General features: G+C 47.2%; 1 protein-coding gene across 3 annotated transcripts in view; it reads left to right on the forward strand.

Moving 5' to 3' along the window:
- The first annotated feature begins 5587 nt into the window (after positions 1–5587).
- PACS1 (phosphofurin acidic cluster sorting protein 1) overlaps positions 5588–17114 on the forward strand; it is a 654711-nt gene continuing 643184 nt past the window's right edge. For all 3 annotated transcript variants that reach the window (XM_073605164.1, XM_073605165.1, XM_073605166.1), the window contains exon 1: positions 5588–5846. In XM_073605164.1, coding sequence (XP_073461265.1) covers positions 5665–5846 — 182 coding nt within the window. In that variant the 5' untranslated portion in view covers positions 5588–5664. The remainder of the gene's footprint in view (positions 5847–17114) is intronic.

Consider the following 17114-nt stretch of genomic DNA (forward strand, 5'->3'; position numbering starts at 1 on the left):
AGCCAAGTACTTGTGGGCAATCTGCTTTTGGTACACCGACGTCAGATTGTACCAGGCAAATTTCCCTGCCCCAGCTGCTGCACCGCCGAAAGACGTTCGCTCCCAGCCATCCACATGCCCAGCGATTGAATGCTAGCTTGGCAAAATTGCTAGCACTTCAACTGCTGCCTTTTCAGTTGGTAGACTCTGCCCCCTTCCCTGAGTTTGTGGAATGTGCGGTTCCTCAGTGGCAGGTACCCAAACGCCACTTTTTCTCACGGAAGGCGATTCCGGCTCTCTACCGGCATGTGGAAGGCAATGCCCATGCCTCGCTGGACAGGGCGGTCAGCGGTAAGGTGCATATTACCGCTGACTCATGGTCCAGCAGGCATGGACAGGGACGTTACCTAAGTTTCACCGCGCACTGGGTGACTCTGCTGGCAGCTGGGAAGGATGCAGGACAAGGTGCAGTAGTGTTGGAGGTTGTTCTGCCACCACGCCTCCAAAATGCCACTACTAATGATTGTGCAGGAATGGTGGTTTGCGACAATGGCACCAACCTCCTCTCTGCCCTCCGACAGGGACAAATGACCCATGTGCCCTGTTTGGCTCATGTCCTTAACTTGGTGGTGCAGCGGTTCTTGGGCAGGTACCCGGGCTTACAGGATGTCCTGAGGCAGGCCAGGAAAGTCTGTGTGCATTTCCGCCGGTCATATAATGCCAGTGCTTGGCTGGCGGACCTCCAAAAGGAGTTTAACCTGCCCAAGAACCGCCTAATCTGTGACATGCCCACCAGGTGGAACTCAACGTTGGCCGTGCTGCAGCGGCTGCACACGCAGCAGAGGGCCATCAATGAGTACCTGTGCGACTATGGCACCAGGACAGGGTCAGGGGAGCTTGTTTTTTTTCCCCATGCCAGTGGGCCATGATCAGGGATGCATGCACTGTCCTGTCACCATTTGAGGAGGCCACGAGGATGGTGAGCAGTGACAGTGCATGCATCAGTGACACTGTCCCCCTTGTCCACCTGTTGGAGCACACGCTGCGTGGAATAATGGACAGGGCACTTGAGGCAGAACAGAAGCAGGAAGAGGAGGACTTCCTTAGCTCTCAAGGCCCCCTTTATCCAGACAGTGTTCCTGCGTGCCCGCCAATCACACAGGAAGAGGACGAGGAGGAGGAGGATTGTGTCAGTATGGAGGTGGAGCCTGGCACTCAGCATCAGCAGCAGTCTTTAAGGGATCAGTCCCAAGAAACACATGGACTTGTACGTGGCTGGGAGGAGGTGGCTGCGGACCATGTCGTCCTTAGTGACCAAGAGGACTCAGCAAACCTACGCTGCATGGCCTCCCTGATCCTGCAAAGCCTGCGTAAGGATCCTTGTATTCGTGGTATCAAGGAGAAGGACCAATACTGGCTGGCAACCCTCCTTGATCCACTTTACAAGGATAAGGTTGCGGACCTTATCTTGCCGTCGCAGAGGGAGCAGAGGATGAAACATCTTCAGGAGGCCTTGCAGAAAAGTCTGTGCAACGCGTTCCCAGAGGCTGGGAGGTTACAGACTCCTGTTTCTGGACAACGTGTTGCTGAGGCTTCGGTCAGTCAAAGAAGGAGCGGTGGAGAAGGTGGCCGTCTGACCGATGCGTTTAGACAAATTTTTAGTCCGCAGCCCCAAGGTATGATCGGTTCCAGCAACCATCGCCAGCGTCTGTTTTACATGGTGCAGGAATACCTAGGGGCAAGATCTGACTTGGACACCTTTCCCACCGAAAATCCTCTGGGTTACTGGGTCTTGAGGATGGATCACTGGCCAGAGCTTGCACAGTATGCAATTGAGCTACTGGCCTGTCCTGCATCCAGCGTTCTTTCGGAACGCACATTCAGTGCTGCTGGAGGCTTTGTAACTGATCACAGGGTGCGTCTGTCCACCGACTCGGTCGATCGACTGACCTTCATAAAGATGAATCAGTCTTGGATCACCACCAGCTACCAAGCACCTGATGCTGATGTAACCGAATAATTTTTTTTGAAATCTCAGATCCCTTCAAAGACTGCCTATGCTGATGCTGAGTGACTATCCTGAGTAATTATCCTCTTCCTCCTCAATGATCACGCTGATAGCTTGTAAGAACATTTTTGGTTCTGGGCACCGCCACCAGTGCCTAAGGCCCAATTTTTCAGCCCCTGTTTAACAGGGGCGTGTAATTACAATTTTTGATGCAATACTTTGCAGCAGGGCTCGTTCCTGCGTTCCAACTAGAGTTTCTGTGAGGGATTGCAGTGTTGTGGCACCAGCGCCTAAGGCCCAATTTTTCAGCCCCTGTTTAACAGGGGCGTGTAATTACAATTTTTGATGCAATACTTTGCAGCAGGGCTCGTTCCTGCGTTCCAACTAGAGTATCTGTGAGGGGTTGCAGTGTTGTGGCACTAGCACCAGTGCCTAAGGTCTAATTTTTCAGCCCCTGTTTAACAGGGGCATGTAATTACAATTTTTGATGCAATACTTTGCAGCAGGGCTCGTTCCTGCGTTCCAACTAGAGTATCTGTGAGGGGTTGCAGTGTTGTGGCACCAGCACCAGTGCCTAAGGCCCAATTTTTCAGCCCCTGTTCAACAGGGGCATGTAATTACAATTCTTGATCTAATATTTCACAGCAGGGCCCGTTTCTGCGCCCACCAAGAGCGAGTGAGGACTTACAGTGTTGTGACACCAGCACCACCACCACCACCAAATGCCCAATTTTTCAGCCCCTGTTCAACAGGGGCATGTAATTACAATTCTTGATCTAATATTTCACACCAGGGCCCGTTTCTGCGCCCACCAAGAGCGAGTGAGGACTTACAGTGTTGTGGCACAAGCACCACCACCAAAGGCCCAATTTTTCAGCCCCTGTTCAACAGGGGCATGTAATTACAATTCTCGATCTAATATTTCACAGCAGGGCCCTGTGAGAGCTTACAGTGTTGTGGCCACAACAACACCAAAGGCCCAAATTTCTGCTGAGTATATAGGGCATTTATTTTATTTCTCCTTTCCACTGATGCTTTATCACCAATCTTTGTTTCACAAAAAAACCCACATTTTCAAAAAACATTTGTCATTGGGACAAAAAGTGAGGTTCAATCTTCTGAAGAGGAGCACAGACAGCAAAACAAATGTCACAGGGGTGATGTTTTCCAAAAAGCTTAAAAAATATTTTTTTGGCTGGAGCTAAACACGTTAAAAATGTACCCGTTCAAAATTACAGGTTCTACTTAACAACAAACCTACAGTCCCTGTCTTGTTTGCACCGCCTGTATACTGCTGTTCAGAGTATATAGGGCCTGGAGGCCCCACACCTTTCCTTTTTTTAATTTGGGTGCGGGGTTCCCCTTAATATCCATACAAGACCGAAAGGGCCTGGTAATGGACTGGAGGGGTACCCATGCCGTTTGTCTCACTGATTTTCATCCATATTGCCAGGACCCAACATTACATTAAAGCCGCAAGCAGTTTTAAATTACCTTTTTTCCTTTAAAAAAGACACTTTGTGCAGGGACTGTTCTAAGCACGGGAAACACGCGCCACTTTACAGGAATACTATAGACACCCCCCAGGTACGATATTTAAAGGAATATTTCACTCTTTTTTTTTTTTTACTTTAAGCATCATTAAAATCACTGCTCCCGAAAAAACGGCCGTTTTTACAACTTTTTTTGCATTGATACATGTCCACTGGGGCAGGACCTGGGTCCTCAAACCCTTTTTAGGACAATACCATGAAAATTAGCCTTTAAAATGAGCACTTTTGATTTCGAACGTTCGAGTCCCATAGACGTCAATGGGGTTCTAACATTCGTGCGAATTTTCGGTCCGTTCGCAGGTTCTGGTGCGAACCGAACCGGGGGGTGTTCGGCTCATCCCTAATGGTCGACCAAAGAAGTTGAGTGCATTGCTGAGCGTCATATCCAGAGGTTGTCTTTGGGAAATAGACGTATGAGTGCTGCCAGCATTGCTGTAGAGATTGAAGGGGTGGGGTGTCAGCCTGTCAGTGCTCGGACCATACGCCGCACACTGCATCAAATTGGTCTGCATGGCTGTCGTCCCAGAAGGAAGCCTCTTTTAAAGATGATGTACAAGGAAGCCCACAAACAGTTTGCTGAAGACAAGGACATGAATTACTGGAACCATGACCTGTGGTCTGATGAGACCAAGATAAACTTATTTGGCTCAGATGGTGTCAAGCGTGTGTGGCGACAGCCAGGTGAGGAGTACAAAGACAAGTGTGTCTTGCCTACAGTCAAGCATGATGGTGAGAGTGTCATGGTCTGGGGCTAAATGAGTGCTGCTGGCACTGGGGAGCTACAGTTCATTGAGGGAACCATGAATGCCAACATGTACTGTGATATACTGAAGCAGAGCATGATCCCCTCCCTTCGGTGACTGGGCCGTAGGGTAGTATTCCAACATGATAAGAACCCCAAACAAACCTCCAAGATGACCACTGCCTTTGCTAAAGACGCAGAGTGTAAAGCTAATGGACTGGCCAAGCATGTCTCCAGACCTAAACCCTATTAATCATCTGTGGGGCATCCTCAAACGGAAGGTGGAGGAGCACAAGGTCTCTAACATCCACCAGCTCTGTGATGTCGTCATGAAGGAGTGGAAGAGGACTCCAGTGGCAACCTGTGAAGCTTTGGTGAACTCCATGCCCAAGAGGGTTAAGGCAGTGCTGGAAAATAATGGTGGCCACACAAAATATTGACACTTTGGGCCCAATTTGGACATTTTCACTTAGGGGTGTACTCACTTTTGTTGCCAGCGATTTAGACATTAATGGCTGTGTGTTGAGTTATTTTAAGTGAACGGCAAATTTACACTGTTATACAAGCGGTACACTCACTACTTTACATTGTAGCAAAATGTCATTTTTTAAGTGTTGTCACATGAAAAGATAGAATAAAATATTTACAAAAATGTGAGTACATCTCTTTTGTGAGATACTGTATTTCCCCAAAAGCTGGGTATCATATTATGTGTACACTAAAATTCATTTAACAATATTTTTTCCGAAAATATACAGTTGTGCAAATATTAATCCAATATAAAAAAGTTCAACTAATATCTTTCTATTCTACAAGGCCTCTGCTTTCAGAAAATATATAATGTTCTGGGGGTTAAAGTGATTTATTGGCCAAAAATGCTAATTTTTACGTGTGCCAAAAAATGAAAAAAAAATGGCTGCAGAGCAGAAGTGGTTAATATGTCCCCTGTTCCTCTCTCAGGAAGCTTGGCGCTATGAAAAAACGCTTTATCTTTAAACATGGCTGAGTGAGGGCACCCTCTATATAGCTCTTCCCGTGTATCACATACATTCTACAGAATCGACAACGTCCGTCATCCCACCACACACGCCACCTCCATTTATACCATCTCACTTTATACCAATTCCTATTCCTACTCCGCCCATTGTAGGCGTTTCCAGTCGCCAGCTGCCGCCTGCAGGTACTCTGCTCTCATTGGTCCAAGCAAATCCGATGTCACGGAAGTAAGCCTCGCCCGTAATAGCCGCTAATTGGTGGAGGAAAGTAAAAAGCGCACGCTGTAAGCGACGCTCTTTAGTGATTGGCTGCGCCCTATTCCGTCACGAGTGCTCCTCCTCCTCCTGCGATTGGTCGTCACTTCAATCTCCTCTGGTGTTTTCGCCATGTCCGAGCGCCCTGTGTCTGCGGGGCCCTTGGGGGCCACCGTCATCGCGGTGCCTGGGGGTTCCGCGGTAGGCGGCGACGTACCTGTTAGTAGCCCCGCCCCGGCCACAGGAGGTCCCGTCCGTATGAACTTATATGCGACCTGGGAGACAGACAGAGGCAGTTCATCTTGCGTACCCAGGTGTGACGTAACTACCTTTGTGATGATGTCATTTCACGCCTGTTTTTGGGGGCAATGTGCAGAGTTCAATGTAATTAACGAGGGAGTGTGGTGTTTGGCAGAGGTGGAAGTGCTGTCACAAAAAGTTAATGTAAAGTGTGTTTTTGCATGGAAGGGTTGGAGCTGAGCTCTGGGGTTTTTGTAAGAAAGATCCTTGCAGAGCTCCTCCAATGCACTACAGGGGTTAACTGTTCTTCCCAAAGAGAGGATCTAAAGCCTGCTGACAAGTAGTGTCTTTGCTCTGCCTGGCAGTGTTTGTTTACACTGAGCCCTGCGCATGCAGACCAGTGTATAGCCCTGGTACAGTTGTGTGCCGACACAAAGTAACTACCGCCTGCATGTGCAAGGGGTTACTTCATCTCAGCCGGGCCAATCTAGAGGCAGGAGACTGTAAACCTGGAAGAAGACCTAAAGAAGGTAGACTTGCCGGAGGGGATTGATGACATCACAGCGCCGGAGGGGATTGTTTACAAGGTAAGTCTGCCAATATGGTCTCATGCGCGCACACACAGCATTTACTTTTCTCCTCTAAATGCTATAGAACTCCTGGTGTGAGACAGGCTGCTTGAAAAAAAAATATAAAAAAAATACCCGAAGCCACATATTGCACACGTGTTTTAGATGTGTTTTGGTGTTAATGGATTACATTGGCCAGAATATTAATTTTATTCTGGCCGTTGGAATTGCAGGTAAAAAAAAAAAATGTGCATATATCTAAGCAGCCTGTGGATCATTCAACCTATAATCAGTCCCCTTCAGACTCTCAGGATAGCTGTCTGCCTGTACCTCTTGTACGGGTAAGCAGTTACCTGAGAGTAGGAAGATCATGAACTATGAGGACACTCGCCAGCACCCTCGCAGATCATTATAGAGAAGCTCCAGTCATTTTTTTTCTTTATTAAAAGTCAGCAGCTACTAAAACTGTAGCTGCTGACTTAATAAACGCTCACTTCCGTCTTCTATTCCCGGCATCTCGACTGTGGGCACCCCGCTGTGACAGCTTGCATCTTCACAGCAGGGTGCCCACTGCACATGTGTGAGCCGCACTGCCCATTGTGATCCCGCAGTCTTCTGGAACCTTTGACAAGTCCCAGAAGACTTCAGGGAGCTGATGTGGGAGCAGGTACCTGTCAAAACCAGGTACCCACTCCCCCCTACTAAAAACAAAGTGCCATTTAGTGAAAAGGAGGGCTTAAAATGGAACTTCCCCTTTTGGGTGTAACTCCGCTTAAAAACCTACAGGCGCCAGCTGCAATTGATGATGGTACTTGTAGTCTATTCATTTACAGGAAAAGGCTATAATACATTCCTCGTTTCTGTGCTTTCCTCTTCTCTCCAATGCTCCAGGTTGTGGGTGAGCCCTCCTGGTGCTTGCATACAATGCAGGCATGCTGGTCCTACATTGTACAAGATGACATTGGAGTGTGTCTGCTGTCCAGAGTGCTGAAGAAAAGACGCTTTGGGGTCCCAGTTGCACTGTGTGGAAGCCTGTTGGAGTGTGAAATAAAAAAATATTACAGTTTATTCCTTTATCCCTAGAGGAGTTCAGTTTCAAGGATCGTTTTATTTATGGAATTTTAAGTGGAATTCGTGAATCTACAAATGTGTCTGTTGTCATTGCATATGTGTTGTGAAAGGTTCAGGCTTTGGGAGTGGCATCTTTGTTAGTAAGTCATGTAAACAAATATGCAGGCATTAAAGTCTAAACGCTTGTGCTGCATCTTTGTTGCAGGTCATTGGCCAGTTCAAATGATTGGCCATGAAGTCTGCACCTTAAAGTAGTTATTGGTGGCAGCTTTAATTTGAATAGGGTAAAATATTAATTTAATTTACTTTTGTTGTCAGTGTCCCATTGGCGGGGATTTTCTTTCCTTCCTGCCTTAAGAAAACTTACAGAAAGCGAGAGGAAATCTGTCTAATGTTTGCGATCGCCTCTTGGATAGATGTTTTCATTGAAAAATTTCATTCTATTAGTATTATGGTAACAACTGTAAAATTTTGTATTTCTCCTCACCTTCTGCCCAATAACAGGGGTCACCAGGAATAAAAGAGGGTGATTCTCACCAGTAGGGACACAGACCTCAATAAAAGTTTGGAAAGGGTACTATACTAACTCTTTAATACTCTATCCAAAATTTACAAAAGATTGGCTTTAGATGCACTTTAATTTCCACATTTTGTAAAAAATTTTTCTCCCTTCGCCTTTCAGGACAGCACCTTGGCGAGAGCGTAGCTCCACCTTTTCACAGGAAACACTGCGTGACAACGCCCCTTTTAAAAGCAGCTGCTTCCACCATGCCGTCAGTTTTAGTGTTTCCTCCGCCATGGTGGAAGTACCTTTTGGGGAACCAGAGGGGCTGTGCTCTCTCCAGGGTGGGGGTTTTGGCAGTACCTTAGTGTTTGGTGCTCAGACCAGCCCAGCTCCTTCCCGCACAAGAGGGGGGTGCTCGGTGTCCCTTCCTTTGCTGGCTCACAGGAGTAATGGTCTGCCGGAGGTCGTCCGCCTGGGGTGTTCGGGGGGCCGCGGGTGTCCTCAGAGCGAGTCTCTGCCAGGTCTCTGCATGGCGGCGCCGAATCCCGGTCAGTGGGTGACGCTAGTTCCGGTGGGCGAAGATTTCTGGCAGGGCGTAGCAGAGATTGGTTCCAGCTGCTGGAACGCAGGAGGAAGGGGCGGGTCCTCTGGCCGGGACTTCCTATTGTTTGGCACATGGAGGAAGCCTTTTAAAAAGCACACAGATGGCGGCTGCGGCGTTCGCAATGGAGCAGGCTGAACCATCAGCGGCGATGGCGGATGCAGGCACCCAGGTTCCCGGCCAGGCCCAGGTAGGAGAGGTGCAGTGGCGCCTCTTTCCTTTTTTTGTCACTGGGTGTTTTTCTTTTGTTTAATAAAACCTGCCTGGAGCCGAGTGAGGGAAAGATGGCCCCCACTCGGCTCCATAACGTTGGATGACGGAAGTGACGTCAAACGTTACTTCAGCCCAATGGTCTTTATAGGGGAACTGAACCACTTCCCATTTCAGTGGGAATATCTGAATGATGCCTGCAGCTACAGCCGGCGATTCTGTGTACCATAAGAATGATCATAGTGGCAGTTCCGCCGCTTGATCGTTCTTACAGGTGACGGGAGGGGACATCCCCCCCCGCTGCCATCCGGTGCTTCTCCGGGCTCTCCCGTACCATCGGGGACACGGAGAAAGAATCGGCTGCTACCAGATGTCGAGCATAGAGATGACTGGTGACCAGGTGGTCACCGGTCATCTCTATGACCGTCGGAGGCCCGGGCACGACGTTATGACGTCACGTTTGGGCCGCGGATGTAAACAAAGCCACGATCGCGGCTGGTAAGCATGAGATCGTGGATTTTTTTTCCCCGATCTCATGCTTTCCAGCCTGGAGGAAAGATGTGGGGTCTTATTGACCCTAGCATCTCTCCATAAAGAGGACCTGTCATGAAAGATTCCTATTACAAGGGATGTTTACATTCCTTGTAATAGGAATACAAGTGATCAAAAAAAATAATGTTGTAAAGGAAAGTAAAAATAAAAAAATAATTTAAAACGCCTCTGTCCTTGGTAGCTCGCGCTCAGAAGCGAACACACATGTTCGTCCTGCCCACATCTGTAAACGCCGTTCAAACCACACATGTGAGGTATCGCTGCGTGTGTTAGAGCGCAAGTAACAATTCCAGCACTAGACCTCCTCTGTAACTCTAAACATGTAACCTGTAAAAAATTTTAAAGCGTCGCCTATGGAGATTTTTGAGTACTGAGGTTTGGCGTCATTCCATGAGTGTGCGCAATTTTAAAGTATGACATGTTGGGTATCTATTTACTTGGTGTAACATCATCTTTCACATTATATAAAAAAATGGGCTAACTTTACTGCTCCTGTTTAATTTTTTTTTTTTTTTTTTTCCAAAAAAAACACGTTTGAAAAAATTGTTGCGCAAATACCGTGTGAGATAAGTTGCAATGACTGCCATTTTTATTTCCTAGGGTGTCTGCTAAAAAAAAATATGTTTGGGGGTGCTTTCTATTACAAGGGATGTTTACATTCCTTGTAATGGGAATAAAAGTGACAGACTCAATTGGTCTCCAATGAGCTCTACCAGGCTCCAAGAACGTTCCCACAGTCAGATAGCCAGGGGAGAGGAAGGGGCCGGATGTGGGCATCTAGCTGGAGCCGATGCTGAGCCCGTGAAACCTGCGAAGCTCCCTCCCTGTGATGCAGGCCTAAACAGAGGCCTCCTCCCGGTCCTCCACAACCCCCCGCCCTGGTACCTTTGCCCGCTGTGGACGGCGCTATCGCCTGAAGTTGCCGTGGAGACGAATGGAGGTTCTTGTCCCACCGTTGCGCGAGGTGCGTGCCTGGTATCTGGTGCAGTCCAAGGTGTCCGTGGAAGGAGCTGGGGTGAACCGCAGGCCTGATCACCGAGACCCGGAAAACGGAGCTGGGAGTTCGCATGCTTGCAGTGGCGTGGAGGATAAGCGGCAGTGCAGGGCAGCTGGAGACGAGATCCCGGTGAACGCCATTCAGAGAAAGCGAGCTCACACAGGCCATTTTGGAAAGTAGACACCCCAAGCTATTTGCTGAGAGGCATGGTGAGTATTTTGCAGCTCTCATTTGTTTTTGAAAATGAAGAAAGACAAGAAAAAACTTTTTTTTTTTTCTTTTTTTCAATTTTCAAAACTTTGTGACAAAAAGTGAGGTCTGCAAAATACTCACTATACCTCTCAGCAAATAGCTTTGGGTGTCTACTTTCCAAAATGGGGTCATTTGGGGGGGTTTTGTGCCACCTGGGCTTTCCGTGGCCTCCGAAACTGTGATAGGCAGTGAAGAGTAAAATTAAAAATTCACGCCCTTAGAAAGCCTGAAGGCGGTGCTTGGTTTTCGGGGTCCCGTACGCGGCTAGGCTCCCAAAAAGTCTCACACATGTGGTATCCCCGTACTCAGGAGAAGCAGCAGAATGTATTTTGGGGTGTAATTTCACATATTCCCATGGCATGTTTGAGCAATATATCATTTAGTGACAACTTTGTGCAAAAAAAAAAAAAAAAATTTGTCTCTTTCCCGCAACTTGTGTCGCAATATAAAATATTCCATGGACTCGACATGCCTCTCAGCAAATAGCTTGGGGTGTCTACTTTCCAAAATGGGGTCATTTGGGGGGGGTTTGAACTGTCCTGGCATTTTATGCACAACATTTAGAAGCTTATGTCACACATCACCAACTCTTCTAACCACTTGAAGACAAAGCCCTTTCTGACACTCATTGTTTACATGAAAAAGTTATTTTTTTTTTGCAAAAAAATTACTTTGAACCCCCAAACATTATATATTTTTTTTAAAGCAAATGCCCTACAGATTAAAATGGTGGGTGTTTCATTTTTTTTTTTTTTCACACAGTATTTGCGCAGCGATTTTTCAAACGCATTTTTTGGGGAAAAAAACACACTTTTTTAAATTTTAATGCACTAAAACACACTATATTGCCCAAATGTTTGATGAAATAAAAAAGATGATCTTAGGCCGAGTACATGGATACCAAACATGACATGCTTTAAAATTGCGCACAAATGTGCAGTGGCAACAAAATAAATACATTTTTAAAAGCCTTTACAGGTTACCACTTTAGATTTACAGAGGAGGTCTACTGCAAAAATTACTGCCCTCGATCTGACCTTCGCGGCGATACCTCACATGCATGGTGCAATTGCTGTTTACGTTTGACGACAGACCGCCTCTTGCGTTCGCCTTAGCGCGAGAGCAGGGGGCGACAGGGGTGCTTTTTTATTGTTATCTCGGTGAATGTAAATATCCCCTATGATAGCAATAGGTAGTGACAGGTACTCTTTTTTTGAAAAAATTTGGGGTCTATTAGACCCTAGATCTCTCCTCTGCCCTCAAAGCATCTGATGACACCAAGATCGGTGTGATAAAATGCTTCCCCAATTTCCCAATGGCGCTATTTACATCCGGCGAAATCTAAGTCATAAAATGCTCGTAGCTTCCGGTTTCTTAGGCCATAGAGATGTTTGGAGCCACTCTGGTCTCTGATCAGCTCTATGGTCAGCTGGCTGAATCACCGGCTGCATTCTCAGGTTCCCTGTTGAGACAGGAGAGCCAGAGAAAAACACGGAAGACGGGGGGGGGGGGGGGCATTCCCTCCCACGGCTTGTAAAAGCAGTCTAGAGGCTAATTAGCCACTAGGATTGCTTTTACATGAAAGCCGACCGCTGGCTGAAAAGAATGATACCAAGATGATACCTAAACCTGCAGGCATCATTCTGGTATAACCACTCAAAGTCGTGAATGCTGTACCTGAAGACAAAAAAATGGTTAACAATAAAGCACAGTAAACGGTAAAGTATAAAAAATTGCATACCTGAAAAGCAAACATGATAAAACATAATAACAATAAAACATTGCAGAATAGAATACAGTAAAAAAGAGCAGAACAAGAGAGAGAGAGAATAGAGAGAGAGAGAACAATAAAACGACAACTATTTTTTTTTATTTTATTTATATATATATATATATATATATATATATATATATATATATATATATATATATATATATATATATATATATTTTTTACACTTTTTTTGTAACTAACTTTTATAACGGTAACCGGTTCCAGGTTCGGGTCTCTCAAAATGCGATGGCATCTTGGGAGACCCTGTGAAAGTGTGCCTAGTCTGTGCAATGCTGTACCCTACGCTAATACTCAACTAATGAATGGTAGCGTTCAAAACATTCACCAATGCAAAGACCAGGATTGTCAGGACAGGAGGGACAATAATAGAGGGTGTCACGCCTATATCCGCGCTTGCTGCAGACACGACATCTTTTTTGGGGGTTCGTTGGGTAGGGGTACTCGGGAGGACATAAAGAAAATGCCTCTCATGCAGCCGACTGCATTTGGTTGGGGATGTGAATGGGGGGAAGTACGGGCGCTGCAGAAGCGGTGGGTTCCCAATTAAGATTGGCGAATGCAGCAGGAAGGGCACTATGGGCACGACGGGCCTGTGTTTGTCTTCTTGGTGGCAGCGGGACACTACTTGTGCTTGCCACCTCACCAGCTTGAACTGCACTTATGGGACTCTCCACGTCACCAAGTGTTACTGCAGTGCTGGTTTGACTACGACCGGGGTGTACTAGGCCGCTGGCGCTTGCCAGTTCAATAAAAAGCTGCCAAAAAAACTGTTAGCGATCGCAGGGATCAGGCCTGACTCTGCGAATGCTGCAGTTATGCGTTAAGTGTTTTGTAAGTGACAGTGATCGATCGATACTGCACTTGGGTGGGCTGGGCCGGGCGGAGGGGCAAAACGCAGGTGCTAGCAGGTATCTGGGCTGATCACGCTAACACTGCGTTTTTGGGAACCCTAAACTGCTGGGGACGCCAGTATAGATCTGATCGGATCAGATATTGATCCGTTCAGATACTATACCACTAAGGGAGGTGTACGGTGCGTGCGTGGGTGTTAGCGGTACTGGCGCTAATCTGACGCTGCTTGGGGCTGGTGCTTGCCAGTTCACCAAAATACTACCAAAAAAACTGTTAGCGATCGCAGGGATCAGGCCTGACTCTGCGAACGCTGCAGTTATGCATTTAGTGTTTTGTAAGTGTCAGTGATCGATCGATACTGCACTTGGGTGGGCTGGGCTGGGCCGGGCGGAGGGGCAAAACGCAGGTGCTAGCAGGTATCTGGGCTGATCCCGCTAACACTGCATTTTTGGGAACCCTAAACTGCTGGGGACGCTAGTATAGATCTGATCAGATATTGATCCGATCAGATACTATGCCACTTAGGGAGACGTATGCTGCGTGTGTGGGTGTTAGCGGTACTGGCGCTAATCTGACGCTGCCTGGGGCGACGCATATCACCGCTGGGTGATCAGGGGGCTAAACCTTTATTCGGTAATAAACGGCGGGTGCCCTGACACTATAAAAAATAAACAAACTAACCAGCGTCACCCGTAACAGTTATACGGTGATCAGTGGTGAAAGGGTTAACTAGGGGGCCATCAAGGGGTTAAAACATTTATTCGGTAGTATATGGGGGTCCCTGTCGCTATAAAACGCTGACGGCGAACCTAAATATTTAGGTCCCTAACTAGCGTCACCAGCGACACTAATACAGCGATCAGAAAAATGATCGCTTAGCGACACTGGTGACAGGGGGTGATCAAGGGGTTACGAACGGATGGCCTCCCCCTCATCTCCGATCGCCGTGGGACAAAAGACGACCGCCTCGGGCACCGGGGGGGGGGGTCCGATCGGACCCCCCACCCGCGGAAGGCAAATCACGTATATGTACGTGATTTTGCCTGTCCGTGCCACCTTGCCGACGTAAATCGGCGTGAGGCGGTCGTCAAGTGGTTAAGCAGCGCAGAGAAATATATCCCCACCCCCACCCGGGAACGTGAATATAGAGGATTAAGCGGGGAAAAAAAAAGGGGGGGGTGGGTTTAACTACTGGTTTAAAACATAGTTGCAAATAAGAAATGAGGGGTAAATCAATGAAGGGGGCCGCAGCTAACCTACCCAGAATAAGTGCTAGCCCGGGAACCATTAGAAAGTATATGGTACAGGAGGGCGGTAAAGAAAGTCCGGGTGAACAAACGGGGACTAAAAGTAAAAACCCTGAGGGTATATCAAAGACTGGACTGAGAAAACAGTTGGTCGGGATAGACACCCCTATTGCAAGCAGCGAGATATTGGATGAAGAAGTTACAATGGGACCTAAACAAAATAAACAGCTGCCAACAAAGGGAGGTCATATAAGTACACCTGGCGCAAGCAGTAAAATTAAAGTTGGAAAGAATCCACAGGATCAGAAAGCCTGCAGAAATGGCAGGGGATGTCCCAAGAGATGTTATCGCAAGATTCCACAACTTCCAGGATAAAGAACAGATCAAGGCATGTCTGAAATATAACCAACCAGCGAAGTATGGAGAGACAAACCTGCAGATTTTCCCAGACCTGGCAGCTGAGACGCTGGCCAGGAGAAGAACCCTGAAACCCCTACTGGATCAGCTTAAATCGCATAATGCTCAATATTCATGGGGCTTCCCAGCCTGCTTAATTGGACACAAAGATGGTCGATCTGCAACTCTAAGGTTCCTGGAAGAGACACCTAAATTTTGTAACCTAGATGTGCCAATAGTAGAAGTCCTGGGTTAGTGGGAAAAATCGGAGCATATAGAAAATACCGAGATACGGCAGGCCTGGCAACCAGCCTTTAAAGTGAAACGATCAAAAACGAAGAAGAAATAATGCTCAAAGGAAATGGGGAAACAAGAAACTAACTATAAATGCATTGGGGGTTCTGGTATGGGGCGAGTTGGGGAGAGTGTGAGAAGGGAAGGGGGTGAGCGTGCACGGGAACCCCCAATATTCTTGGGGGAGTATTGGTTTTAGCGTCGACCACCCCGAGCTCAACCTCTAGGGGGTCAACCGAGGGGCCGGGAGGAGTTAGTGGGGCCACGGTGTCATGTACCAGATAAGACCAGAACTGTGTGGACTGCAACAGAGGAGACCCAGACGTGTATAAGTGAAAATATAAATTATTTTATTAAAGATAAATATAACACAACCACCTCCAATATCACTCAGTGCACTACAACCAATACAAAACAGAACCCCACAAAAAATAACAGAACAAATATATACAAGTAAGGGAAATACCGAGATCATAAACAGAGCCAGGTCAGGGTCGTCAATGGGAGGTCAGCAGCTGGGGAAGGGAAACAAACCGGACAAGAGAGGATGGATGGATCACAGGAGGGACAGGTCAGATACAAGGCTCCGGGTCCAGAGCAAGGAAACAGACAGGGAACAGGATCAACAGGCTCCAGGAATCAGGTTTCAGGAATCAGGTAAACAGGATGCAGGCTGCAGGTCAGGGCTCAAGGACAATACCAAGGCAAGATGAGTGTGCACCTGCCGGGTATTTATACTGCAGCTGCTAATTAAAGTCTGATGACCCCTGTCTGCAGAGGGGAATACCTGCTCCATACTGCCAGGATCCCTCCACTGGTGGCCGCCAGTACTGCGGCCCAAAGGTGACAAAATACCAGCAGGGAAAAGCTTTTCTGACAGCTCCAAACTGCCAGACACCTGCTGGTGGACCTCAGTACTGCACGCCAAATGATCGATATTACCAGCGGAGGGGACTTTTCCTGACACACAGTTTATCAGGCCATGGGGAGGCCATTTACCCCCATATGGGGGGTGGGGTGGGGGAAGGGAAGGTGGGGCAGGAGGGGGGGTGGGTAGGAGAGGGTATTCACGGGGTAAAGTATGACATAAGGTTAAGTAACACAGATCCTTACACTTATGGCTGGTTTGGTACAGATAATCCCTATAAATGAGCAATGATGTCTAGCTTAGATATAATTTCATATAACGTACGTGGCCTAAATGCTCCCATAAAGTGTGCTAATATAATGGGCGAACTAAAACATCTTAAAGCAGAGGTAATGCTTCAGGAGACACATTTTTTTTCTGGGCAAAAGTCACACATTTTTTTTTCAAAAGACTTCCCAGTATGGTACTATGGGGATTCCCTTGTCAGTCAAGCGAAAGGAGTGGCCATAGGGTTTGCCAGGGGAGTGAGGTTCGATTTAGAGGAGAGAAAGACGGACCCTGAAGGGCGTTACTTATTTTTGAGAGGAAAATTGAATGGAGCTGAATACTCACTGGCAAACATATATGGCCCTAACAAAAACCCAAATAGATATCTGCTGGGGGTCTTGGCGGAGTTTATGGAATTTTAAGAAAGGGGGGGCCATAATGGCGGGGGATTTTAATTTTCTGTTTAGAGCCAGGGAAGGATAGTACGTCGCATGCACGAGAGACGGGTATGGCATGGACGAATAAAGTGAAAAAGAAACTGCATCAGTGCCAGCTTGTAGATGCATGGAGGACGCAGCATATTAATGCAAGGGATTACACATTCCACTCCCCCGTGCATGGGGCGTACTCTAGATTGGATTTTTTTTTTTTTTTTGATGAGCATAGGCTGCTGGAGGCAGTGGTCAGCACAAATATTGGAATAATGACCTCAGACCACGCGCCTGTGAGTTTACAATTAAAAATTGGAGAGGCCCAAAAAAGGAGTAGCATATGGAGGGTAAATGAAGAACTACTACATGACAAAGAAACAGGCAAATAAAGGAAGAACTAGAACTGTTTTTCAGGACAAATGAAATGGAGGCTAT

Source organism: Aquarana catesbeiana, linkage group LG11 (genome assembly GCF_042186555.1).
Source record: "Aquarana catesbeiana isolate 2022-GZ linkage group LG11, ASM4218655v1, whole genome shotgun sequence".
Lineage (NCBI taxonomy): Eukaryota > Metazoa > Chordata > Amphibia > Anura > Ranidae > Aquarana > Aquarana catesbeiana.